General features: G+C 39.9%; 1 protein-coding gene, 2 long non-coding RNA genes and 1 pseudogene across 3 annotated transcripts; 1 reads left to right on the plus strand and 3 right to left on the minus strand.

The window, feature by feature from the left end:
- Positions 1-48: 48 nt before the first annotated feature.
- On the minus strand, positions 49-11,095 carry LOC105111765 (uncharacterized). Its single transcript, XR_839652.1, has 2 exons — positions 2,129-11,095; positions 49-701 (listed from the first exon to the last, which is right to left on the minus strand). It is a non-coding gene; the product is annotated as an uncharacterized LOC105111765 (long non-coding RNA).
- Positions 11,096-12,559: 1,464 nt separating this feature from the next.
- On the plus strand, positions 12,560-20,961 carry LOC105111767 (ATP-dependent zinc metalloprotease FTSH 11, chloroplastic/mitochondrial-like). Its single transcript, XM_011007218.1, has 17 exons — positions 12,560-13,286; positions 13,920-14,073; positions 14,179-14,271; positions 14,415-14,500; positions 14,590-14,713; positions 15,118-15,237; positions 15,641-15,691; positions 16,073-16,134; positions 17,354-17,411; positions 18,013-18,138; positions 18,216-18,296; positions 18,581-18,710; positions 18,808-18,956; positions 19,285-19,566; positions 19,705-19,794; positions 19,894-19,947; positions 20,492-20,961. The coding sequence occupies exons 1-17, from the start codon at positions 12,706-12,708 to the stop codon at positions 20,645-20,647; spliced, it is 2,397 nt and encodes a 798-aa protein (XP_011005520.1). The 5' UTR covers positions 12,560-12,705; the 3' UTR covers positions 20,648-20,961.
- LOC105111766 (uncharacterized) lies at positions 14,785-15,111 on the minus strand. Its single transcript, XR_839653.1, has 2 exons — positions 15,017-15,111; positions 14,785-14,983 (listed from the first exon to the last, which is right to left on the minus strand). It is a non-coding gene; the product is annotated as an uncharacterized LOC105111766 (long non-coding RNA).
- Positions 20,962-22,936: 1,975 nt separating the features above from the next.
- Positions 22,937-25,205, minus strand: LOC105111768 (F-box protein SKIP22-like; annotated as a pseudogene).
- Between the last annotated feature and the right edge of the window lie 1,245 nt (positions 25,206-26,450).

Here is a 26,450-nt window from a genome sequence, read left to right on the forward strand (position 1 = left end):
GGATCTTTGGAATTTCATAATGGATACGAATCAGGTCTTCTTCCCCTCTTATCTTATAAGTAGCTATCCTTATGATGAGCCAAGGAATAGAATGGATCGGTAGGAATGATCAGTTGAAAATGACGCATAAGATAAGTCAAGTTCACCGGCTTTCAAGCCTCTTTGCATGATTCCATGTAACTGATTCGTACGAGGCCTCAAACAGGGGAAAAAGATCTTCGTATATATGTCACTGAAACAATCTGTTCTGTCTCTGTTTTATTTTCGGATTCCGAAGATGAGCCGGCCAATCCTAACATCTTTATCTGAGGAGCCGGTCGACGCAGGGGGACCCAACCTCAGATAAAGATGTCTCCGACGCGACTTTCTCGGCAAGAACAACTTTTTCTATTGTGATTTTTTTGGCAAGAGACAAAAGAGAGATTTTATATCAGTCAAAAGCGGATACCGCCCCCCATGCTCCCACGGTCCGCTTACCGAGGTGCGGAGCGGGCCGGGGCCAGAGCAAGTCACGTTGGGGTATAGAGCCGTAAGCGCGATGGGGGGTTTCAGAGGACGTGCTCGTACGGTTCATAGAAGGGTATGATAGTTGATTGTTGGGAACTTTCACTCCTCTATATTCGAAATATGCCTTTCTAGGAGCATTACGATCTGCAGCTCAAATGGTCTCTTATGAAGTCTCTATTGGTCTTATTCTTATTGTGCGCCTTGTGAGCGCGTTTGGATCCGCGAAGGCAATCGCTCGGATGTTCCCCTAACCCAACCCGGGAACGAACCGGAGGGAACCGCAGCATGGGGAATGTCCGCGTCTCGTCGCAAGGCGTGTTTTGAGTTGTGGGTCATAGGGCGGGCAGCTTTTTCTGATCAAGGGCCGGGGCACAAGGGTCCTGGTACTATCCAGGTGCGAAGAACCCCGGAGGTGACTGCAATGAGCAGAAATCTCACTCACCGGCCTAAACGACGAGCAAACACTCGAACGTGAGAGCAAGGGATCGCCCAACGAATGGACGAACTCCAAGGAGGGAGGCAAAAACCATGCTTTCAGAGAAGTGGCGGTCCGAATCTTATCTGCGAGAATAACTGACTAAGCCGTGCCATAAGGCCCATTCTCCAACTCCAAACGGAACGGGGCCAAGCCTTTAGGTTGTTTAAGGAGGTTGGGTGACAGATCGGCCATAGGAGTACTCCGGGGTATAAACCAGGGCAACAAATGTCGAGCATACGACGATGCCGCCCGTTTTCATTTCATGGAAGTCCCCGGCAGAGGAAAGGGCTGTAGGTGATGACACGCTTTGCTTCTTATCTGGAGAGGGGCGCTGAAATCGTTCGGGTCGTGCGTGGCAGCTAGTATAGATTCATAAGGGCGGGCGGCCGCGGGACCTATTCTCTTAACTGGAGAGGTGGCAAGGCTGAATAGGAAAGGGGCCGACTGATGAGTGCCTTTTTATTTTAGCCTTTAGAACTTTAGAAAAAGGCTCTCATGTGAAGCTAACATGGCTGGCTACATACAAGTATAGCCAAATCAAGATGAGACGGGACGGACGGTCAGAGGCCGCCGCGGGACTACCATAGGAAAGCAAAGCCCGCCCCCGCTAGCTAACATAGAAAGATATTCCCAGATAACAGTAGTCTGTCTCTATGTGAGTCTCTTCCCGACCAGGCCAGGCCGAATCGGGCCACCACGTCGGGATGGGAATGGCTCAGCCCACATGCATCATTTGATGAAAGCACTCCAGTCGCCTCCTCGAAGTGGCTTGTCAACCACGTTTTCCCTCCCTAAAAAGAATGTTCCAAATGCCCTTCCTTGGGCAAGACAGCAATGAGTAGTTCGCTCCAGGACTCCATTCCCTCGAGAGCAGGATGCCGACCGAGATGGAGCTGGGAGCCAACCTAGACTTTCCTGGGGCTTGCCCCAACACCTAAAGAAAAGGTGGGCGCCGAAAAGTACGCAGCCCAGCCTCTTCAAGAAAGCTTTGCTTGGTAGGCGCTGCCTACTCACTCAGACAATGCTCTGAACACGAAAGTGTGCAGCCCCCTTCTCCCGAGTCACAGGTAGCGCCTAGGAAAGCACGGACGAGCCACATGCAGGGAAACTTGCACGTGTGGTTCTGGCCGGGGACTCCGGTATACTGTACTAATATGTGTGGGTCCCCGTAATTCGAGTGAGATTGTCATGGCGCAAAAGCAGATATGGTCTGGTATTCCCTTGTTCCCTGTATTGGTTATGTTCTTCATTTCTTGTCTAGCAGAAACTAATCGAGCTCCGTTTGATCTCCCAGAAGCGGAAGCTGAATCAGTTGCAGGCTATAATGTAGAATATGCGCGGGATGCGATCCTTAATAGTCCACTGTTGGCGGAAGCCAATGTCCCGGGGTCCCGGGGACTCATTCTGACTGAAACAAGGGGTGGGTCTTTACCAATTTCTAAAATATTCGATTTAAGGGAAGCCAAAAAGAGCGCCTAGCGCGAGCTTTATTGAAAGAGGCCCCGTCACTATAGATGGGGCGCCCCTTATTTTATTGAAAACTCAAGGAAAGCTTTTATATGTATTCTTGCGCTCAAGCATGCGATTCGAAGAAAGCAACAAGCGAGAAAAGCCCTTTCTATTCTTGCTTGTTTAGTAAAGTCACGCTTTTCATTTTGTTAGGAGTAGGTGCTATCTGGGGCAGGGCACTCCTCATTCTTCATTCGAAACTAATGAATGTCCGGTCGGGGGTTTCTGCCTTATTATCAAAAAGGGAGTTGGGTAAAGCAAACTCCCTCCTTGGACGAGCACGAGGCTTAGTCAAGTAGAACCGGGTTGCGCTGCTTTATGCTCCGATCGAAAACAAATCAATGGGGCCATGCCGGTACGACTGAATATGCGTTAGAAAGGTCAATCCCTCCCCTACGACACCAAAAAAAACCGGGCCGAACTTCTAACAAGCCCGCCCGCTTACATAGAACAATATCGTGGCAACGTAGACCTAAGTGGTATCATATTGGATCCTTGGGAACCATCACAAGGACGGCCGGCCTATATTTGAACGAGAATGCCGTGTCGTCCAGCGGAGCCTAGAAGAAGGTGACTCGCGCAGACAGCTGACTCTTTTTCAATAGAAAGGAATAGCCAAACCAAGTCAGCTGTCTGGTCAATCTCAGAGATCTTATCGGCCGGCAAACTGGAGATGGACGACCACGATCCCGACCTTACCAGCACCAGAGGTGTACTAATCAATGAACCCCCGAAACCTACTTTTCTGACAAAATCAACCAAGCGTCACGACATGTTGTTGATATTGATTGAGTTTGAGGGACTTTCGCTGACTGAATTCATCCATAAACCCAGACCCCCGTAACCTTCGTAACCAAAGCGTCACGACAACATTCAAAGGCACCTTTTGGATTAAAAAGTAGGGGGGCGGAGGAGCACGTAGGAATGCCGACCACTACTTAAGCCACTTGTGGCTGAGAGAAAGCGAGCCGTCGTATAGGTTGTTCGGAGCGTCGAAGAAGCGAGCCCCTATCAGAGAAAGCCATTGCGCGCTAGCCTAGCTAGCTAGCCTTTTTCAGCTCAGCTGGCTATTATGTTAGTTGTAGCCCGCCTTCCCTCCTTCTCTCATTTCGGAAAGATTTTGCTTTCTTATGATGACCTGGTCGAGGGAGTACGATACATCGGTGTAAAAGATTGAGTGGGACCTGTGAGGTTGGTCACGGGGCAGCTGACCGAAAGGAAAGCGGGTAGGCAATTCCTATTTCATGATTTTTCTTTTTTTTCCGGTATTCCGCTCCACGAGCAGAGCGAATGAACCCAGTGGGCTGTGGTGATGTTAGAATTTGCACCTATTTGTATCTATTTAGTGATCAGTCTGCTAGTTTCTTTGATCTTACTCGGTCTTCCTTTTCTATTTGCTTCCCCTAGTTCGACCTATCCAGAAAAATTGTCGGCCTACGAATGTGGTTTCGACCCTTTCGGTGATGCCAGAAGTCGTTTCGATATACGATTTTATCTTGTTTCCATTTTATTTATTATCTTTGATCTGGAAGTAACCTTTTTCTTTCCTTGGGCAGTCTCTCTCAACAAGATTGATCTGTTTGGATTTTGGTCCATGATGGCCTTTTTATTGATTTTGACGATTGGATTTCTCTATGAATGGAAAAGGGGTGCTTTGGATTGGGAGTAATCACTAGTGATAGGGCATAAGGGGAGAGGACAAGGTCAAGAGCGATGCCTACTTTGTTTTTTCAATCTAGAATGGATACTACTATCCGTATCGAGCTGCTTTACACCCAGAACCATGCCGATTGTTTTTTCATTTTATTTGGTATTATTTTAATAATCTTTTTACTGAAAAATAAAAATTTCAGAAAGGAAACATGGTTGGCACGGTGCCTCCACTTCACGCGGGCCAGGGCCCGCCCAGTCTGGTGCTCCGGAGGACGATGACCCAGAAAAGGTGCGTCTTCGGAAAGACATTCGTAAGGCTCTGGAGAAGCTTCTAAAATTGTTTGCGCTATTGTAGTGGCATGGGGTTCTGTGGTAAGTACGGGGCAGAACTCATTTTCATTTCTTGGGAGCCCGAAGATGAGTTTTCCTATAATATCCGCAAATGCGGATCCGGGGCTTGCTCCGCTTTTTACGGAAATATATGTCTAACGAGGCGTGGAACTCTGCTGACATGAACGCTCACTGGATCCATGACGTAATACGCCGGGATCCCCCATCATCTACATGACTTTTTATACCATCGTCTGGTTTTTGGTGATGGCCTTTTTTATCTTATTCGTATTCTAATCTTCACTTCAGTCTTCTCTGAATTGGAAGAAAAAGAAGTGAGTGAAACGGGAAAAAAAGATGATGAGAAATCCCCCCGGACGTACTCATGGGCAGCGTGAGGAACCGGGTAACCAAAGTCACGATCAGAAAGGTTGACATCCAGACCATGTTTCTGGAAAGCGCTGGTTCGAGCCCAGTTCGTGACAAGGCCTTTTTGGTCATATAGAAGGATAGACGCCCCTCCTTTCTCGTTAGACAGATGACTCCCCTATTTTTTTGCTGGTAAATACGGGATAGGATCGACTCTGGCAGCTGAACTTCTTTGTCTATTTATCTATGGCTCTTGTGCTAGTGCCCATCAATCTCATTCAATCCACCAATCAACGTGTGGTAGCTCCGCCATCTGCAGCGAAGGAAGGATAAGAGCGAACGATTCTTATTCTACTTACAGCCCCTCTATCGAAGCAGAACAAGTAGAAAACGGATGCCCCAGTTTTTGGGGATTCTATTTCGATCCAAACCCGACAACCCACATTTACATTTATATACGAAATTAGAAAGACCCCTTTTTTAGTTTCGTTTTGGCAGACTGAATACCAATCTCGCGTGGGTAAGAAGAAAGCGGTGAAACTAGGCGCTTCATTCAAAAAGGCGCAGAACGGTGCAGGAGTTCCTGGAGCTGGAGGCAGGGACAGCAGAAGGGTGAGATTCTTTCTGAAGCTAGGATGGAGAGGCGGGAGGTGGGAATCGAGCATTACTGGCGGCGAGATCGGAGTAGCACCTGGTTGGGGTAAGGAGATCAATAGCTATGTGCTATGGAAGCGGGGAGGAACTTCTTTTCTAATAGTTGTTTTGTAGATTAGTAGTTTAGATTAGTTGGCCTGCTGAAGACAGACCGAATAGAAAAACAGATGGTTTGATAGTTGCACATTCGCTTAGTGACTGATCCAGTGCCGGGAAGGAGAACCCGATACTAAGGCTCAAGCACTACCTAAGGGTAGGCAACGAAACAAACAGGAGCTTGAAACTCCACTACTAGAGAGTGTTTCCTATAACCAACCTACCTTATTCCTGTAACCAAACCTACTACTTTACACTAGTACTTTTTCTAGTACCAGCACGGGGAGAACCTATACCTCAAACTAGTTCCTATCCCTCTTTGCTTGAAAGACTACTGATTTTGCTAAAGAACTAGCTTGCCCCTGACTAAAGGCTGGGAGATTATCTAGCTATTTAGACTAAGGGGAGAGCTGGTCTTTCTGTTAGAAAGGGTAAACATAGTAGATACCTTTTCCACGTTAGGAAATTTGGAAGAGTAGTACCGATAGCCTTAGTACGAGTTGGACCTTTCTTATTCTTAGTCCTCTTATGACTCTTATACAAGCTAGCTCTCTTATGCGCTTGCCTCGGATTACTGGTAATGTTCTTTAGGCCCTTCTTACTCTGCACTGTCAGATCAAGGGAAGGAATGAGAAGAATAGCCTTTTCCAACTCACTCTTATCCTATTAGTAGAACTGCTAGTCTTCTAAGCCTGTTAGTTATTATGCTAGGTAAAAAGGGGAGCTGGAGAAAGACCAGTTTTTAACTACTGTTAGCATGTTAGCTCGCTAGTAGTACTGATAGAATAGATTAGGGACTTCTTAAATTAGGAAACTCTAAAGTTGGAAGAGCCAAAAAGAAAGAGCCATTCGATGCCAGAACCGGATGTCCTTATGCAATTGGATAGACTGGAAGAGATTATCCTTTTACAAACAAGAGATGCTTGAACTTCAACTAATTCCCCAGCTGCCCTAACCTTTTCTGTCTGTGCTAAGAAACTAAACTCACGCCCTAGCTGCCTTTTACCTAGCGCCTCGCTGAGACTGCTTCACGAGACTGCTAAAAACTAACTTGACTTGCCCCAGCTTGACGACTCCTTTGATTTGCTTACTAAGCCCTAGCTTACTAGAAAGAAAATGGATTTCAATTGCGGCTTGAAAAAAAAAAAAGAATAGAAAAAGAGACCACGAAAGGGCGCCATCTTCGAGACCACGGCTGAATCTTTGTTTAAAAAGGGCCTACAACTTTGACTTTTCTTCTCTTCCTTCTCGTGCTTTTTCTTTTCTAACTATCAAAGAGAATGTGAAAAGAAAAGGGAGTTCGGGGGTACTAAACAAGAGACAGACTCTCCAAAGCACAAGCCGAAGGCATATTTTCTATGGAAAGCAAACACAGGCATCTCAGGCTTGCCCATGCTTACCAGACCGTCACTTACTAAGGCAAGACTTCTTACTCAGCCTAAGGGTAAGGGTTCTCCTAAGACAGAATGCTTTGCTTACTCCCCGGAGAAGAAAGAAAGAGATATTCATTAAACAGATCAGATGAACGACCAAAGTACGATCGACTGAAAGGAGAGGAACGTAGTACCTTTCGCTTTGTAGACTACGCTCTTACCCATAGGTCGAGCCTGGAAAACTGAAACTGGTTTGAAATCCTGCTCTGGTTCTTGCACTTGACTTTTTGTTGGGTTCGTAGTCAAAGGCAGGAAGAACAGACAGAAGAGAAGAAGCTAATGGTACACTTTTTCGTTGGTCGCCTCTTTCAGAGCCTTCAGCTTCGGCAACTAATAACCATAGTTAGTGGCTTCTGGTCTATAGTCACTGATCTCGAGTATGCCCTCCGCCTCTCCTCTTTTTCTTGGGTCTATCACCTCCGCTCACTAATCTCTGTCTCTTTCGTGTCTGTCTTCCGGTTGATGATGAACTTGTTGTCTTCTTAGTCGTAGGTGTAGGTGCTCTTCTCTTATTCGTATGATAAGTATATGTAAGAGTGACTTGAAGACGCAGGCTTTTTATTTTAGGTCTTCTTTCAAATCCTGCCCGGCTTATTTTCGCTAGGCATAATAGTAACCACCTCCCTCCTCACCGAAACTGCGAAGGGACGGTACGTACACAAAATGGCGGCTTACCGCAAGTCCCTTCGGTCTATCTTTCTTTAGCTCTGGTGGGCGTGGTTCTGTAGTTCTTCTGGCCTTTCTTCATGTCGTAGCCTTAGCTTATCGATGGGTCTTGCATTAGATACATATAGCATTTTCTTTGACTCATGCCTTGGGGAGTCACTAAGTCTTCGCTACATGCCTCTAAGCTGGGAAAGGTAAAGAGACTAAAGTTCCAAAAGTAAGGGTGAGTTTACGAACACGACTTCCCTCTCTTAAGCATATCGCTATTAGGACAGCGCTGGGATGAAGGCAGCGGTATCGGATGATTCTCCACTCTACTTTACTTCCCTATCTTGACTTGGAAAGGTAGGAGGTCTCTCTCCCAAACTCTAAAGAGTTTGCGATTTCAACCATAAATGATCAATGGTTAGCAAGAAAGCATGAAAAACAACTAAGCTCCATTCGTACCTGGCTTTATATAAATGACTACTTATAAATTGATAGATCAGAATAGCTATTTTAAATAAATAAAAGGACTAGCTCTACTGACTTTACTGAACTTTTTCCAAGAGCTGGAACTCAGGCTTCTCTCTCTGATCCGCTAGCTTAGCCTACGTAAAGGAAGGTACGAAGTCTTCCCCACCCTAAACTAAAAGAGTGAAGGGAGTACGGAACCGTCAGCCCATCCTAAAAGGATGGATTATCTTATATCTACATAAGTCCTATACTCTATAGCGACTTGGGCACTGACCTCACGAGTCTAACTTGACTTGCTAAGCGAAGCTAGAAGGACTTAGGTGAAGCCCGAAGTCGACGCTTAGGAGTGTGCGTTCCCGATAGTACTAGCCGGAAATAGTCGAAGAGATTCTCTTCGACCGCGGGAGAAAGAATTTGCCTTGGATTCGATGAATATGAGATTATCCTATTCCTAGAGAGAAAATGGAAGAATCTTCTTTCCATACTTTTAATTCATAGCAAAGATCTTTTCTGAAAAGAGAAATTTTCCAGTACAAAAGGGCGCGAATCAATGGCTATGGCTCTAGTACCTAACCCTAGAAAAAGGCCATTCAATATCAGAATCCGGTCTAAAAGAGCCGATCTTCACCCCTATTTCATGTTCCATCCCTGACCCAGCCGACAAATCACGTTAGCCCGAACCCGCTTTGGTTCATTAAGATTGTTGACCCAAACCTATAACTGGTCCTGGTGCAGTTGCGTAATGGAGACTAGCGGCACTCGATGGGCAAGTTCGGAACCGACGTTAATGATGTGAAGAAAGACACAAAGCAGAGATCAAAAAGTCCTACCTAACCTATAGGTAGAGGTAGGGGCCGATATGGGAGGGGAGGGAGGTGCATTCCTAACCTGGGTTCACGCTACGAATTCCAATTACCCACTTGTCGGAGGCTGGCGGAGCCCACTGATCTGTTGATGGGTCACAGAGCGGATTCCACGCCCGGAACCGTCAGACTAGCATGGAATAGAGCCATGATGCAGTCCTGTCAATGGGGTTGGTGATTCCGTCCCTGACGGGTGGCCTTTGAAGGAATGTTGTAACTAACCGTTTAAGATTTGTAAGAAAAAGCCCTTCTTTCAATTGGTCAACCTAGACCGGATTATCCGATCTGAGATTTAGAGAGGGCCCTACCCTAATGTGGCATTCTTGTAAGGGCTTTCTGATAACCTTCCACACTATAGTTGCGAACCGATCACAAGGTGGATTATTCTATGTCAATCGCTGTCTTTAGCGTATACGATGTTGGTTCTCCTTCGCGATGTCTCATTCTTAGATTTTTACTATTAGCTATAATAGTGCGAGAGAAGGCCTATTCAGGGAATCCGTTTTCGTCCATGTAGCTAAATGGCATGTTGAAAGCCGAACTAAACCTAGTCTTTCACTATGGCCGATTTGCCACTCACGATAAGCGTCCCAATCAACGAGATTCTAATAAGAACCGGTTTGACCTGCTTGTTCGCTAAAGCCCGTCACGTCAGGCTAGCGATCTTTTTTCAAGAGATGAGCGGTATGGTATGGTATAAGGCTCGACTTCTTGCACCTTCTAACATCTCTTAGCAAAGACAAGACCCTCACCCCGGGCTTGTACCATGTCTCCCGAACAATCTCAGTACATATGGCGCAAGACGATTCCACATATCGAGGTCGGAATGGGATCGGGTGTTTTCACGTCTTACCGTAGTGCCCGGTTTGTCTTGTTTCCCGATTGATGAACAAGAAGGAAAATGGAACTATTGGATTTTGTGACTCGCCCCCGGCTACGTGTCCTCTTGACCCTTCGCCCGCCCGCCGCCAGTGGAAGCAAGCTAGCCTCCTGGTTGCCCCTTTCTTTCCCCTTTTCAAAATAATAAGGTAAGCATTCAAGCCCAGCAAGAAAAGGCCCGTCACTATAGATAGGCTAACGCGCCTTGTATTTCTTATCTTAGAAAAGCAACCTTTCGCGCAGCTCAAGCTTACTTACTAAGCAAGCGTAGGCTTGGGCTCGAAAGCAACAAGAAACGGATGTTGCAACTTGCGCGAAAGCCGTTGCTCCTTTTCATAGAAAAGAGCAAGCTACCTTAGCGCATCCGTTTTCTTGCTTGCTTGTTAGCGCTCACGTTTGATTGTATTTAGGCTTTTAGAAAGCACCGGGCTTTTCCCAACTTAGGTTAGGTTTAGGCTGACGCCCCTAATTAGTCATGATTTGAAGAAAGCTGAAAAACACGCTACTAGCGCGGCTCGCTTCGCTTTTGTTGCGGAGCTCGCTGCTTTTCATTTTGTTAGGAGTAGGTGCTTGCCCTTAGTTGGTTGGGGGAAGAGGGATTTTCCAAAGGATTCAGATTCAATCCAGCCACAGGTTCCCCTACGGCTACCTTGTTACGACTTCACCCCAGTCGAAGACCCCACCGTGGTATGCGCCAATAAGACCACCAAAAGCCTTTGTAGCACTAGTGGTACACAGAAGTCATGGGTGATCATTGGTCCGATGCTTTGGGCGAAACCAATTCCCAGGGTGTGACGGGCGGTGTGTACAGGGCCCGGGTACATATTCACCGCGGCATGCTGATCCGCGATTACTAGCGATTCCAACTTCATGTTCCCGAGTTGCAGAGAACAATCCGAACTGAGGCAATCTTTCCGGATTCGCTCCGCCTTACAGCCTTGCTTCCCATTGTAATTGCCATTGTAGCACGTGTGTGGCCCAGCCCATAAGGGCCATGCGGACTTGACGTCATCCCCACCTTCCTCCAGTATATCACTGGCAGTCCCTCGTGAGTGCGGCACGCACCTTTTTCTTTCTTTCGGAGCCGTTTTGGCGGGGCGTACTAAACCCACTACGTACCACACCACCGGGCGGCTCGCCTGAATGCCGAGTCTTTCTCCGCCGCCAACTCGACGTCGTCGTCACCTGCAAGCCATGGGAATCTTGCTATCCCGATGAAAGCTCAAGAAAAGAGCACTCTTGTAACTGGCAAACCATTAATTCTCTATCTTTTTCTAGATGTCTTCGTCACATTGAGTAACCCTTAAAACTAACAAATCCAAAGACATCATTCAAAGCTTGCAAAAACACTTCCCCCTCCTGACAAATCCAAAGACAGGAGTTTGAAGGAGACATGCCAGCAGCTTATAGAACCTTCGCCATTGATTTCTAGAACCAGAACTTACTTCAGTTATCAATAACTACATAAAAAGCCAATTTTATCTCTCCATTCCCTCTCTCAACGATTCAGCTTTTAATTTCTCGCAACCCCTTCTGGGATTTGATTATGCCACGCCACTTTGGACAAGCCAAAACACAGTTGCTCATATGATGTAGAATACTCACCATCTCTTTCCTTGCTCACATTTTGCTCAGAAGATGACAAGAAGCTTGTCAATTAATGTGTAGTGAGTTCACAGACCAATTCAAAACTGACCAAACACTAGGGAAATGGTCTAGAAATAAACATGATCGTCAAATAATCAACACAGATGAGGTAGGAGAGCATTTCTTTCTTAAAATCAGGGTCTGGATACATGGAGAGACGAGACAGGCCCTCCATCGGAAATAACTTCCTTGATTCTTGCATCGTCACATTTTTCAAGCAACGAGAACATATATTTGGGGAAGAGAACTGTCTGTAAAGATTTTGGGCCCAAGATGGACATGAGTACCTGATAAAATGCAAGAAACATTTTAAGCACAGAACTAAACTGAAAATCTGAAAAGAGTGAAAAACCAACCATCTGCAGAAACGTGTTTTGTGGACAGAACACCAGACCGATAAGAAATTAGGGTTTAAAGGATAGATTAGTGGGTGGATTAAAATAATTGAACATGATTAAACAAATTATGGTGCTTCCTTAGTTTCGATTTGAGGTTTTTGTTTTTCAAGTTTTTTTTAAAAAGACATGACTAATTCTTTTCAATTAAAAAAACATTAACTTTTTTACATTAAAAAAATTAATTTTAACAGTGGGATTGGAGAGGCCATAGTCTAGCTCTAATATCAAACAGTGACAACAAATTACTCTAATGACTTGAATATTATGCGCAGAAGAATTAAAGAGTGTGTTTGTTTTAGAGTTGTGATCAATTTTTCAAAATGTTTTTAATTTAAAAAAATTAAATAAATGCTCTTACATGATTTTCACATTAAACAAATTTGACCTCCAAAAAAGCAAATCATGGGAAAAAATGGCAATGCAAAATTGATGTGATATAATTAGAGGGGGTAAAAAAAAAAATTCATCCCTGATCCCTGGAGATAGTTTGAGTTCCAACGTCCAAGGTCAACCCAAAGTGAAAAAAGAGACCAAACTAATCATAAGTAAAAGTAGAAAAGATTGCAGTCACACAAAAAGACGGCGTCAATTTCAGTCAAAATCCAATTCCAAGCTCAGAGATAAGATAACTTTCCTTCCTTTCCTTTCCTTTGTGGTTCTCAAAACTTCCCCCTCTCTCTTCAAAACCATAGAGAGGGAACCCATATTTTTTTTCTTTGATATAGATTTATTCATAAACCCTAAAAGTTTCATCGTTATCAACAACAATGGCTATCACTTTACAAGCTACCCTTCTTTGCAGACCTTCATTCTCTCTCTATTCTCCTTCAAAACGACGCAGCTTTCACCACCCCATCAACTCCTCTCTTTCTCTCTCTAAAACCCCATCTTCTCCTTCTTTATACCTCCGACTCCGCCCTTTCTTAATACCTTGTACATTGCACCCTGACAATGCTGACCCTGTTTCGGAAACAGTCCCTCCGATTTCAAATTCCGATAAAACACTAGAGGTGGTGGATGTAGTGGAGAGCAATGAGAGTGGAAAGCAGGAGGAGGAAGGGCAGGGAGGTAACTTAGCGGAGGAGAAAGAAGGTGGTGGTGGGGTTTATGATAGTAATGGGAGAATAAGAGTGGCGGTGTTTTTAATGGGGTTATGGACTAAAATAAAAAATGGGTTTCAGAAATTGTTCATGTTAATGGGTTCTTATTCTTCTAATTGGTTTAGTTTTAGTTGGTGGCCATTTTGGAAACAAGAGAAGAAATTAGAGAAATTGATTGCTGAAGCTGAAGCCCATCCTAAAGATGCTGAAAAACAGACTGCTCTTTTAGTTGAGCTTAATAAGCACAGGTTTGGCCTTAGACTTTGATAATTTTGTGTGGGTTTGTTTTGGTTTGGTGATTTGAAGTTAAAGTTTTCAGCTTTGGTTTCTGTTTGTTTTACGGGAGATTGATAAAGGAAATGAATTTGATTGGTTTTTGTTGAAGTTATGAGCTTTAATATGTTTGGTTTCTGAGAAATTGGTAAAGGAATTGAACTTTGTGGTGTTTGTTATATTTTCGACTTTGCTATGTTATTTGCTCGGTGAATGAGAAATTGGTTAATTCACAATTAAAATTACTGGGTTTTTTTTCCTCTGGGGTTTCGAATTTTATCTGTATGGTTTAATTAAAATTACTGGTTTTTTTTTTTTCTCTGGGGTTTCGAATTTTATCTGTATGGTTTATGAGAAATTTATAGAAGAAATGAATTTTATGGGCTGTTTGTTTAAAGTTTTAAGAGTACTTTTTTGGTTAAATATACTTTCTTCTTTTTGGATTCTTAGAAATTGATTAAGGAACATGTTAGGCCCTTTCTTGTTAAATTTTAAGCCTTCTGTTTTTAGTTTAGTGTTTGTGTGATTGTTGAAAAATAGGTATGAAAAGTGAATTTGATTGTCTGTCTTTGATTTGCTGATTTTTTTTAATTTTGTTTTTTTGGCAGTCCTGAGTCTGTGATTAAGAGGTTTGAACAAAGAGACCATGCAGTGGATAGCAAAGGAGTTGCTGAGTATCTTAGAGCTCTTGTGGTTACTAATTCTATTGCAGATTATCTTCCTGATGAACAATCTGGAAAGCCTTCCAGTCTTCCTGCTTTGGTAGATTAAAGCACATGTTTGTTTGTCGTTCCATTAGTTGGATATGAGATGTTTGATGCTGCAGTTTTCTGCACTATATTTGATCGATTAATGTTTAATCTGTAGTTGCAAGAATTGAAGCAGCGTGCATCAGGGGACACAGATAAGCAATTTATGAACCCTGGCATATCTGAAAAGCAGCCATTGCATGTGGTGATGGTAAGAGTTAACTGTAAAAATGATTGTGCTGGCAACCTTGTATATGGAGCAAGGTGGTTTAATACTTTCTGCTTTTGAGTTTAGAAGATAAATGTGAATAACTTGTTGTTTTTCTTTCTTATTTTCCTGTTGGTTTTTGGCAGGTTGATCCAAAAGTATCCAACAAGTCACGGTTTGCTCAAGAGCTTATATCCACTATCTTGTTCACTGTTGCAGTTGGATTAGTTTGGTACGAGGTCTTGCATTTCCTCTGTGCACTTTGTTTCACCATTCCCATCTCTATTTCTCTACCTTTCGGATACGGAATTCATTTTTCAGGATAATGGGTGCTGCTGCGCTTCAAAAGTATATAGGGAGTCTGGGTGGAATAGGAGCTTCTGGAGTTGGCTCAAGTTCTTCTTATACTCCAAAAGAGCTGAATAAAGAAGTTATGCCAGAGAAAGTGAGTTTTGAACATTTTGTGCTTGAAGTATTTGAGGGTGTTTTTTAGAATCCTGCTACCTTCAGTTACACGATAGCTTCTTCTTTTTTTTGTATATCTTTAAGGGGTGGATAGTAGATCAATAGAATTTGTTTAACTTGTTGGATGTGTTCCTGTTCCTGTGTCTCTTAGCAAGGGAGATAAAGCAAGATTAGATGCATCAAGCTGGAATAGTAGGGAAGAAAAATAGGAACTTTGGTTTAGTGGTGAAACTTTTATCGCAGACCAACACTTACTTGATTGGAGAATTTCGCAGACCAACACTTACTTGATTGGAGAAATTATATCTTGGAAAGCCATATTCATTTATTGTATATCACTCTTGTGTTTAACATATAATGGTTGGTCTTAAATTTTATTTGCAGAATGTTAAAACCTTTAAGGATGTTAAAGGTTGTGACGATGCAAAACAAGAGCTTGAGGAAGTAGTGGAGTATCTAAAAAACCCAACGAAATTTACTCGCCTTGGTGGGAAGTTGCCAAAGGTTTGTGCAAAATATTTTTTGTTATCATATGTACCGTGTGGTTTCATGTACTTTGTATGAACCCTATAGCGTGGAATATACTAGTCATAGTTCATATATTGGCCTAGAATGATAGGTTTTGTGTTCCAATTGTCATGAATAAGTTCAATCATTTACCTTTCTGTTTCTATTCAGCATTCACACTCATTTCTGTACATGGGAGAAATAAATTACTATTATCTTGTCTTCTTGTTGTCCTTTTCTCTATCTGTAAAAAACTCATTACCGTATCTTTTCTTGTTGTACTTTTCTCTATCTGTAAAAAACTCATTACCAGAGACGTTTTACTTCGTAACTTGAATTCCTGCTTTTATTTATGCTAGCTTGTTTCTGAAAACATGAGTTTAACAACATTCCAATGCAGGGAATTCTTTTGACTGGAGCCCCTGGTACAGGAAAAACATTGCTTGCCAAGGTAACTTTTACTTGTATATTTTTAAGATGGGTTTTTGACTTGTGCATTTCTTGTCCTTTGATACTTGATACTTTGTCTTTAGCTGTTGACCGCTTTTATTTTCTGTTATTGAGCTTCTATCTTTGAAGCTTGTGATGAATAAATAGCAACCCTTGTGTCATTTGATCATAAATATCAAAATGACGTGTTGAGAGAAAGTATAGATTCTTTTGGATGCTCGCTGGAACAAATCAACCTTGTCATTTCCTATGTTCAAGATTGTAGTTTACAAAATGTCCTATTGGATGCTCATCCTTTTTTGAATTTATGGTCTCGAGTACTAGTCATCTATGCTTATATTCTTGTACTTCTTCTGATAATTGTATAATCTTGAAACTCAAGGCCATTGCTGGAGAAGCTGGAGTGCCTTTTTTCTATAGAGCGGGATCTGAATTTGAGGAAATGTGAGTCATCTTTTACCTTATATAGATTACCTCATTTACTTGTAATATTAAAAAGAGAATTTACATAGTATCTTATGCCAATGCTGTTTTTTCTTTGGGAAAACAATGTAGCCAAGTTCTTTTATGCTCCAATTATCAATGGTAAATTTTTTAAGTGGAAGAACAAATTTAAATTTTTTACTGCTGATTAATTTCTGGTAGAAGTGGAGAATATGATAGCTATCGTACTTGGCAGCAAGAATTAAGAAAAGATGCAGTAGGGTGCTGGTGAGATGACCCTGCCATGTTCACCGACTGTTGTCTGTTGAGTAGCACTCTATGATGTTTGAGTAGCTGATGCATGTCTAGAAACAGCTAGAGATGAGTTGGTTCTTTCACTTGGTTGTGCTTGGTAGCAGTCAGTGAAGCGCTGAAGAAATTGCTGGTGGAAAGAACAAGAAAGAAGTGATTTGGCTTGTATTTTTGAGAAAAGCTGCAGCTTCAACATGTTAAGTTGCAGAAGAAGTTGCTGGTGTAGAGGATGAAGTGACAATGATTCGGCCATGTATTTACGAGTAAAGGCTGCAGGGAAGCTGCAGAGTCTGCTTTTTAATGCATAAAATTGAGTGATGATATTGGGGTAAACTGCCATGCCATCATGGTACTTTGATTCTCCTGGAGCACCTAATGGCTGATCCAACAATAAAGTGGCCACAGCATTCTGGCAACGTTTTAAATGGAACAATTGTATCAAGTATGGATGGTTTCTTGGACAGGAAGGCTGCTGGATTGTGGCAAAGATTGTTTGCATTTGTTAGGGTGTTTTGCATGATCTGGATGAGGGTTTAACAATTTTTGTTGGTGTCTTTTGTGGGTTTGAGAAGGTATATAGATTACAAGATTTTAGGAAATGTGCTGTTACTGCAATATCTTCGTACATTTGGATGGAGATGGGTGCAAGGTTTTCTGATGATCTTCATATTGAAGCAGTTGTTGGGGGATTGGATAGTCTTTTTGGTACCTCTCTAGTGGATGGATATACAATGGGATTGGAGTGCTTTGTTACTTTGAACTAGATTGTTGTTTCTTTTCACCTTTTGGAAGGATGTCTAATTCTCGTATTTTTGCTATTGAAACTCCATCTTCTAATAAGATTAAGCTTGCTTTAAGGAGTAATCCCATCCTTCAGCATTCTCATATTAAAAAAAAAAAGAGTCTCATCTTACTTTTTGTACTGCAGGTTTGTTGGAGTTGGTGCTCGGCGTGTAAGATCCTTATTTCAAGCAGCTAAGAAAAAGGTTTGTTGTTCTGTGATGTTTTTTGGCAGTCCAGTAGGGGAGAAACAAACAAAAGCAGAGAGAAAATTTTAAAATCATCTAGGCAGCCATTTGTAGGACTTCTTCTCTTTTGGCTGAACAAATATGCACTTCTGTACATGACATTGCATTATGTTTCTTTTATGTTTTCATGATTTCCTAGACGTACAAAATGGGTCTTCAACAGGCACAGACAACTCTCAGGGCATTTTCTTGAAATAAAGGAGTTCTTGTTATGATATTGGAGATCTGTGCACAAAGAATGTGTATAAAAATTGGTGTTATCCTTTTCCCTGTCTGCTTGTCAGCTAACTGTGAATAATCTATAGGAATATAGAAATATACAAATTGTCTGCTTTGGTTTAATGAAATTTATAGCTAGCTGTATAATGCTAAAAAAAAAGAAAAAAAAAGAAGAGTCTATAATTCATTAGGAATATGTTAGTTTCTAAGAGAATCATCTATACCTCGACTTTAATTACATCCATGATTGAAACTTTGTGAAATCTGAGCTGTATAGTGATGCCTTAATGCTGTGCTTTTCCTTTTTATTGTATGATTAACACCATTTTTCATTTTGTAGGCTCCTTGTATCATTTTTATTGATGAAATTGACGCTGTTGGGTCAACAAGGAAACAATGGGAAGGCCATACAAAGAAGACATTGCATCAACTACTTGTTGAAATGGATGGTTTTGAACAAAATGAGGTATCTATAGATAAGCTTGTAATATAATGTGTCTCTTCACTGCCACCTTTCTAACCATGTTAATTTTTCCTCTGCAGGGAATAATATTGATGGCTGCAACAAACTTGCCTGATATTCTTGATCCAGCTTTGACTAGGCCTGGTAGATTTGACCGGCATGTATGTTATATTATTCTCTATTATTTCTTGGCGCTTTGAAAGTTAAAATGACATTGTGTTATAAGGTGAATATGTTTTACTGAATCATCAAACTTGTGGTTCTACTTGTAAATTCTACTTTCTAGGTTATAGAGTTTAAGGATGAGTTTCCATAAATGGTTTCGCTCAAATAAATACATGAATGATTGGACAAATCCAGAGTGTCTGTCTATGTGCTTATATGTCATCTATTTTTTATATGAATTAATATCTTTGGTGATATGACTGACAAGAACTCTTTTTAGATTGTTGTTCCAAATCCTGATGCTAAAGGCCGACAAGAGATTTTGGAGCTCTACCTGGAAGATAAGCCTATGGCTGATGATGTAGATGTTAAAACAATTGCTCGTGGCACACCAGGCTTCAATGGAGCTGGTGGTTCATTTTATTGAAGCTGCATATTTTGTTTTCTGGCAGAAGTTTATTCAATTCAACCAACAAATTTTTCCATTGCTTCTTGTTTTGCAATCAGATCTCGCAAACTTAGTGAACATTGCCGCTATTAAAGCTGCTGTAGAAGGGGCTGAGAAGTTAACTGCGGCACAATTGGAGTTTGCAAAAGACAGGATACTTATGGGTACTGAGCGCAAAACAATGTTCATTTCTGAAGAGTCAAAGAAGGTAAGTATAAATCAGTCAATAGGCAATCTCTATAGTAGTAGGTTTGGATGATTTCCTTGCATGGTTGACATTTTGCTACATATTCTTGGAACCCATCTTTTTAGTGCTTAATCTATTGGCCTAAGCTTGAACTATCTTGTCTCGTTCTAGTTCCATTTTAAGTCTGTACAGACTTGGGGAGGGGGTTTATTATTAATTTATTATCATATATTGCAAGCAAACGAGATCTCTGCATGCCATGCATAAAGTCTTCAGCAGTTCAGCTTACTTGGAAACATCCAGTTAGATTCATCACTGTTAATTGCTATTCTATTACACGTGTTTCCAGTTAACAGCATATCATGAGAGTGGCCATGCTATTGTAGCTTTCAATACTGAGTGCGCACACCCAATTCACAAGGCAACTATAATGCCCCGTGGGTCTGCTTTAGGAATGGTCACCCAGCTTCCTTCAAGTGATGAGACATCAATTAGCAAAAAGCAGTTATTAGCTCGGCTTGATGTTTGTATGGGAGGAAGAGTTGCGGAAGAGCTCATATTTGGTCAGGACCATGTCACTACCGGAGCAAGTAGTGATCTTCACACAGCTACAGAGCTTGCACAGTATATGGTATGTGTTTGTATGCTAGGGTTGCATTTCCTTTGGTTTATAGAGCTCCCAAACCACAATGAGTAAATTGGTTACATCTAAGTTGGATTCAATCAATTGACACAAAATGCAGTCTAATGCTATCTTCATCTTTCTAAGGTATCAAATTGTGGGATGAGCGATGCAATTGGACCAATACATATTAAAGAAAGACCAAGTTCAGAATTGCAGTCACGTGTTGATGCTGAAGTATGTTTTTGAATGCATGGTCTTGTTTATGGAATTTTTTCTTGTGAATCCCTGGTCATGGTTTTGGAATGATTGTGATTTGTTTGGTCCTTTCTGTAGGTCATGAAACTCCTAAAAGAAGCATATGATCGTGTGAAAGCCTTGCTAAAGAAGGTTTGTTCATATGATTCAGTATTGTTTATGAGGACGCATCAACCACTATCAGGCATTACTTTTTGTTGTTTTTTCCCTTGGTAAAATGTGCACCGGGCACGTTATGTTAGTGGAGCTAAGACAAGAGACTTCAAACGCCCCTAATATTCTCTGTCCAGCTCCTTCACCTAGAATTGTTTTGGAAAGAGTTCCTTTTGAACATTATCATATGGTGGAGAGTTATGAAACTGTCAGCAGTTAAAATCTTTCTGCTGTTGTTCTGATGTACCCTCACACCCTCACCACATGAGATTCGTTGCTGATAGTTAACTTTCTAGTTTACTAGAATTAGATCCCTTGAGTGACTGGCCATTCTTATGCTGAACCTTCTATTCAAGTTGTCCTGTCGTATCTTGAAGACTCTTGCAAGCTTAACTAGTTTTGATGATTTTGAAGAAATAGCTTTTGTGTGACTTTAGTGCTTGAATAGAGACTAAAGTAACCTTTTGAAGTTCTGTATAGCAAATTCTAGCATTCACTGACATTTTTTTTTTATTATTTGCAGCACGAGATGGCATTACATGCACTAGCAAACTCTCTTATAGAGTATGAAACACTTAGTGCAGAAGAAATAAAGCGCATTCTTCTTCCCTACCGGGAAGGACGGCAACCCGAGCAACAAGAAGCGGCGCAAGAAGAAGGGGAGCTTGTATTGGCTTGATAATCATGTAATCTAATCGACCATGGGGGAGATTCTGTACAGTATATTTAAAGCAGTACAGGTGATTATTTATACAATCCCTCTCAATTCTCCGCCTTCTTGTTTCGTACTACGATGTGCGATAGAAATTCTTTCCGTACACCCTCAACCTGACAGACAGCAGACAGTGATAGATCATGTACTGTTTTCTTACACGTATTATTTGAACGTTTACCCAAGAATTTTGAACATACAATATTTGATGTTATAGGCAGGGGGGGCAAGCTTTATGGTATTTTTTGAACTTAATCTTTAGTGCTCCACCCCTTTTACCATTTCGGGCGCATGATTTTTGCCAAGACCGCTGAACTCCTTGCTGTTCACTATCCATTTTATGTGTTTTGACGAGGAAATTGTCGCCGGACTGCCCCTCTCGACTGCTATGATGTTGAGCCGTGCACTGTTTACACATCATAGGCAGCCTCTTTTTTATTTTTTCCAATGTGATGCTTCCAAATTTAGTTTACTTGGAATCAGGCTCTATAGTTTGTTTTCATATGGGTTTTCACGATATTAAAAAAAAATATTGAAGCATTAAATAAGTACTTGATTTGATAAAATTTAATTTAATTTTCTTGATTAAACATAATTAAAACTACGAGGAACAAAATTGATATTGGAAAATTTCCATACTCTATTTTTAATTTTGTAGCCAAGGCAATTTTTTTGCTTTTTGGCTCAGAGGTTTTTTTTAAAATATTTTTTTTATTTTTAATCCCTATTTAATGAGGTTTTTGCATTTTGGTTTAGAATATTATTTTCTTTTCATTTTAGTTTCCCAGCTAGATAAAGAAAAAAGATGGAACCAAAAATAGAAAAGGGGAGAGAGAGAGAAAGTGTTGGTTGATTAGATTTCAGACATGGAAAAAAATTAATTTTATTGTTAATGAATATTATTCAATAAAAAAAATTATTGAAGTATTCTTTTGTAACAACCCAAAATTTTTTAAGATAATTCAAATGGTCATATTAGTATAAATTCATCTAAGTTTTTTTAATAAACAGAGCTTTTTTTATACAAAGACCCTACCCCCAAAATATTTTTGGTCGTAATTATCAATTTAAGGATGGTCTAAAGCTCACTATCCTCCATCTATAATGCACAATTATATACAATATACTTTATAGCGATATCACAATATTTTCTTGAACACACACACAAACATCTTCAAATTAAGTGAAAGTTATTTATTCTTTTTCCTTACATATCTTAGAGTATTTTTACTTAAGTATATATAATAAGATTATTTACATAACCTAGATAAATTTATAAATATTCTTCCTAATAATGAAATAATTATAAATATCTGAAATATGATATCATATGTCTGAAATACGATATTATAACTATTATGATAAATGAAATATACTTATAATATAAAAAAATATAATAAGTATGCTTGCATCCGATACTCCTAACTCAGAGTTAATATCATTTATGTATTTATTAATTTGTTTTGATGATTATAGCTCGTGCTTAATGTTAATAATATTCATTAGTTCATTCTAATAATTTTAGTTCATGCTTTAACCCAGTTAGAAATCTATTAATTCCACATCATATGCTTTAATGAAATTATAAATTCACTAGTGTTTTAATTCAACTTCTAAATTCATTAATTAATTTCCTTATTCATGGCTTATGCCTTAAAGTAACCTTATTTATTCACCAAACTTCATACACTTAACTTGGTTACGAGGTTCATTAACCAGTTCCATAATCATGGTTTTTGTTTTAAGATCACCACATTCATTTACTCAATTTATTTCAATATTCATAATACATATTTTATGATAACCATGTATTCATTGATCTACTTCATTTCTCGAGGCCTGTGCTCATGTCAGCCATAAAAGCAGCCATAAACTTATCGAACAGTTTAGATAATTGTAGTTTGTGTTTTACATCAATCAAATTCATTGATTTGTTTCATTACTCGTAATCTCATGCTACAAGGCATTATTTAGCCCCAAACTCGACTTAATTGTCGTGCAACAACCCCCTCCGTTGCGACCAGTTTAATTTTTACATAATAGCCATCGTCATGGTGGCCGGCTTAATTTCAATTAATAACCTTAGCCATTATTACTAGCTTAATTTTAATTAATATTTACTGCCATCATAGCCGGCTAAATTTTTCAAAGTAACCCCCACTCATATGGCCGGTGTAATTTCAATTATCAGCGCCCATCACTGCAGCCAACATGATTTCAATTAATTGCCTCTTAATTTTTCAAAGTAGGGGGACTCATGAAGCAAAATTAATTTATATTCTGAAATTCGCATCGAGTTTATATTTCATACTTCACATTAAATTTATGCAGAAACAAATAGACAAAACATTTCTTTAAAAAGATGAGGTATCCACTTCCGATGTCTCTCCTGAAGCTCCCAGGGATTGTGCTTCTCCTGCTGCAAGTCCCGCTTTAGCAGCATTACTCTTCGAGCAAAATTTCAACGAAATCGAGGAAATCCTTGACCAGGACGACCATTGGGTGGAGGAACACCAAGCACTGGCAGAGGGCCATGATCACCACCTATAAATGAAGGAAAACTGAGGGTCTCCTGGTTGGGAAGAGAAAGGGCGGAACTTGATGATAATCTTCCCATGGCATTAACATCCCTCTTCCGCTTCTTCTTATTCTCCCAGTATGAAGCAAACTGCTCTTTCCAATTGACAGTTCCCAGCGATCCTGTCCCATCTCCAAACTCCTCCACAAATTTCTGCTGCCATAGATCATTGTTTGAAGACAAGCATTGCATCTCTGAAGAAACACATTCCATTTTTGCAATATCAATGGCAGCTAGTGACTCTAAAATCTTGAGCTTCAGCTCTGTTGGGAGGCGCATCAAGCATGGCAGAAGAACCTGACCAACCTTCTTACAAATATCTATCAATAAGGCTAAACAAGGCCATCCTTCAAGATTTTCCACAACTCAATTTTCATTTTCAAGATACAACATGTATGACCTATCATTTCAATTCATCCCATCATTCTTTCCATCTGTCCACACAAAATCTATAGTTGGCGCAACTTTATATATATATATATATATATCCAAACATGCACGATATAGCTCAGATCCAATGCCCTAAGCTTTGGAACATCAAAACAATCGTTTCAAACATGTTTTTATAACCCAAAAGTTCTGGAAGCGTGTAACAAAGTGACATTACCAAATTATTAGAAGTTTGCTCTTCTGGAAGACAAAATCCATCCACTTGTGTCCAAGATATAGAATTGGTCCCACTAAAACCAGATTCTATAAAAACAGCATGGACTGCAATGTCCAGGAACTTGTAACTGTAACCATCATCATCCATTTCTTTCACCAATAGCTTCCTCATGAAATACAGTTCAGAGAACCTCTTGCCGCCAACATCTGCAGAACCAGTATCAATATCCATAGCTTCTACACTGGTCAATTCTAGTGTTTCTAAGGTTTCTCCACTCGGAGCTTTCGAATCTAGAGATCTATGTCTTCCAGTAACTGCATCACTCGTATCGGATCCTCCAATCTCATGCGCTCACCATTCTGTCCTTGCACAAGCATATCTAGAGAAATTTCAGATTTAGTTTCTTGAGAATTGGCATCATTGGCATGAACACCAGCATGCCCACGTGCAAACAAATCTTGGTTTTCGAGCTTATTAAAACCAAAAACTTCAGACTCTGGAAAACTCGTCAATTGATCAGGCGTAGGCTCTTGTACATTACCTCGATGACCTCGAGCCTGTTCTCTTACAGAGGAACTAGAACCTAAACACAGCAATGGGATTGACAGAGAAATAAACAAGGTCACCAAACGTAATTCCAAGAGATTGCAAAGAACCTCTGGCGAAGATGCGTTGAACTCATCCTTTCTATTAAGAGACAAATATGAGCCTGCGGAAAAATATTGCTCGAGAGGGGTTGTCCTTTAGTTGCTGTAAAATACACGAAGCGGGCACTTCCATTTTCACAATTTCTTTAGATTGCACAGATCTCAATCTCAGTTTCATGGCTAAAACTGGTTAATCAATACAGAATAATTCTGAGATTAAACTACCAAAAGCGAAAGACGAAACACAACAGTCCTAAATGACAAGAAAGCTCGCAAAATATGAGAAAAAGACACTGATTTTCTCTGACTTAACCTAGTAATAAAATGTCATTCTTAGCAGCAGATGAAAAAACAACAGGATCAAGATTTTGGGTCATCAACAGTTTCGATTACCTTGCCGTCTCTTGGAACCAAACAAGGAATTCCATCTTTTATAGGAAAAGAGACAGCAATAGAATCACTGAAGAGAGAATTTGTTTCTTTGCAATACCTTAACGGCTGTTTGGAGATTGGGCAGACAAGAATTTCAGATAGTGTTTTGCTGATTCCTTCTCCTGCTCGTTTCAACAGGGGCTTGCTGCTTAGCCTCATCCTTTTCGATGAACCCTCACTCTATCAAACCAGATCTCCAAATTCTCTCTCTGGTTAGTGTTTATTGAGTTAAATTTAGACTCATACGCTAACACCTAAAACATTCAGCGCCTAGATTTATTTATTCCGTCAATTACCATTGTACCCTTTTCCTCCAATTATTATCTTTTTGGATTTACAGGGTTTGCAAAATAAAACAGGAGGTTTATACCATTAATTATAGAAATTTTCCTCATATTTATTGGTTTTTTTTTATTATTATTATTGAGATTTACACCATTATACCTGAAGCTTACGTCTTTAGTCATCTAATTATTTATAAAAAAAATATTTGACAGCGACATATAATTCACCATTTTAACAAAAAAAAAAAATTACAATTAACTATGGGTCTATTAGACTTCCATACTTCTTTTTTAATGTTTTTATTTAAAAAAACATTTATTCAAATTTATTTAAATAAAATAACTAAAATTACTTTTCAAAAAAAATTCATTAAATATCATTTGGCTCTAATTTATTTTCTTATGAAGATTTGTTTATATTAGCAAACATTTTTTTTATACAACTCTTCCTAATTTGTTTCTTCAAGTTTAATTAAAGTTAATTATAATTCAATAAATAAAATTATGTATAAAATATTATTTTATTAAACATTCTTTTCTGATGAGATTCTTGCCCCTGTTTTTTCCTCTCTTTTTTTTCAAAAGAGTTGAAATACTAACTTTTCATAGAAGAAACAATTTTATTGCTATATAATTAGCAAAAATGGAAGAGCTCTTTGCACGAACGAGTATCTTAATATCTATCTTTGAGCCGGCACACTCTTTGATTAGTGTCACAAACTTCTTAACATTTATTAATAGATATAATTTTTTATTTATTTTATTAAATGCATTTATCATTATTTTGATTTTCAATTTTTTTTTTTTAAATAATGTAAAACTGGGTAGGAGGTCTGCGTTGCACCACATGCTAGACCAACTCTTTCCTAGCACAAAAAAAATATATACAAATAATGCTTAATGCTTTTATATAAGTAAGAATAATCTAAGACTCAAGTAGTTGAAAAACACCAAATGCACTAGAGCATTAACTCGGAAAGTAAATTAAATAAAATACTATAAAGTATATTCAATCAATTTATATAATTTAATTAAAAAAATTAAATTCGATAAAGATAAAATAAAACTCTAAGATAACATATATCATTTTCAAAATTATTATAAAATCACATAAAAGCAAAAAAAATAGAACTCAATCTTTAATTAAATAAATATTGAATGAAAAAAAAGCTTGAATGGATTTGCCAACTAATTAAATTACACATGTTGTTAGAAAGTGATT

The sequence above is a fragment of the Populus euphratica genome, unplaced genomic scaffold, assembly GCF_000495115.2.
Source record: "Populus euphratica unplaced genomic scaffold, PopEup_1.0 scaffold475.1, whole genome shotgun sequence".
Classification (NCBI taxonomy): Eukaryota; Viridiplantae; Streptophyta; class Magnoliopsida; order Malpighiales; family Salicaceae; genus Populus; species Populus euphratica.

Bases quoted from the DNA above. Each gene is read 5' to 3' on its own strand.
- LOC105111767 (XM_011007218.1), top strand. From the start codon at position 12,706: ATGGCTATCACTTTACAAGCTACCCTTCTTTGCAGACCTTCATTCTCT. The intron at 14,074-14,178 runs GTAGATTAAAGC...TTTAATCTGTAG, and splicing joins CTTCCAGTCTTCCTGCTTTG to TTGCAAGAATTGAAGCAGCG. The intron at 14,501-14,589 runs GTACGAGGTCTT...TTCATTTTTCAG, and splicing joins GTTGCAGTTGGATTAGTTTG to GATAATGGGTGCTGCTGCGC.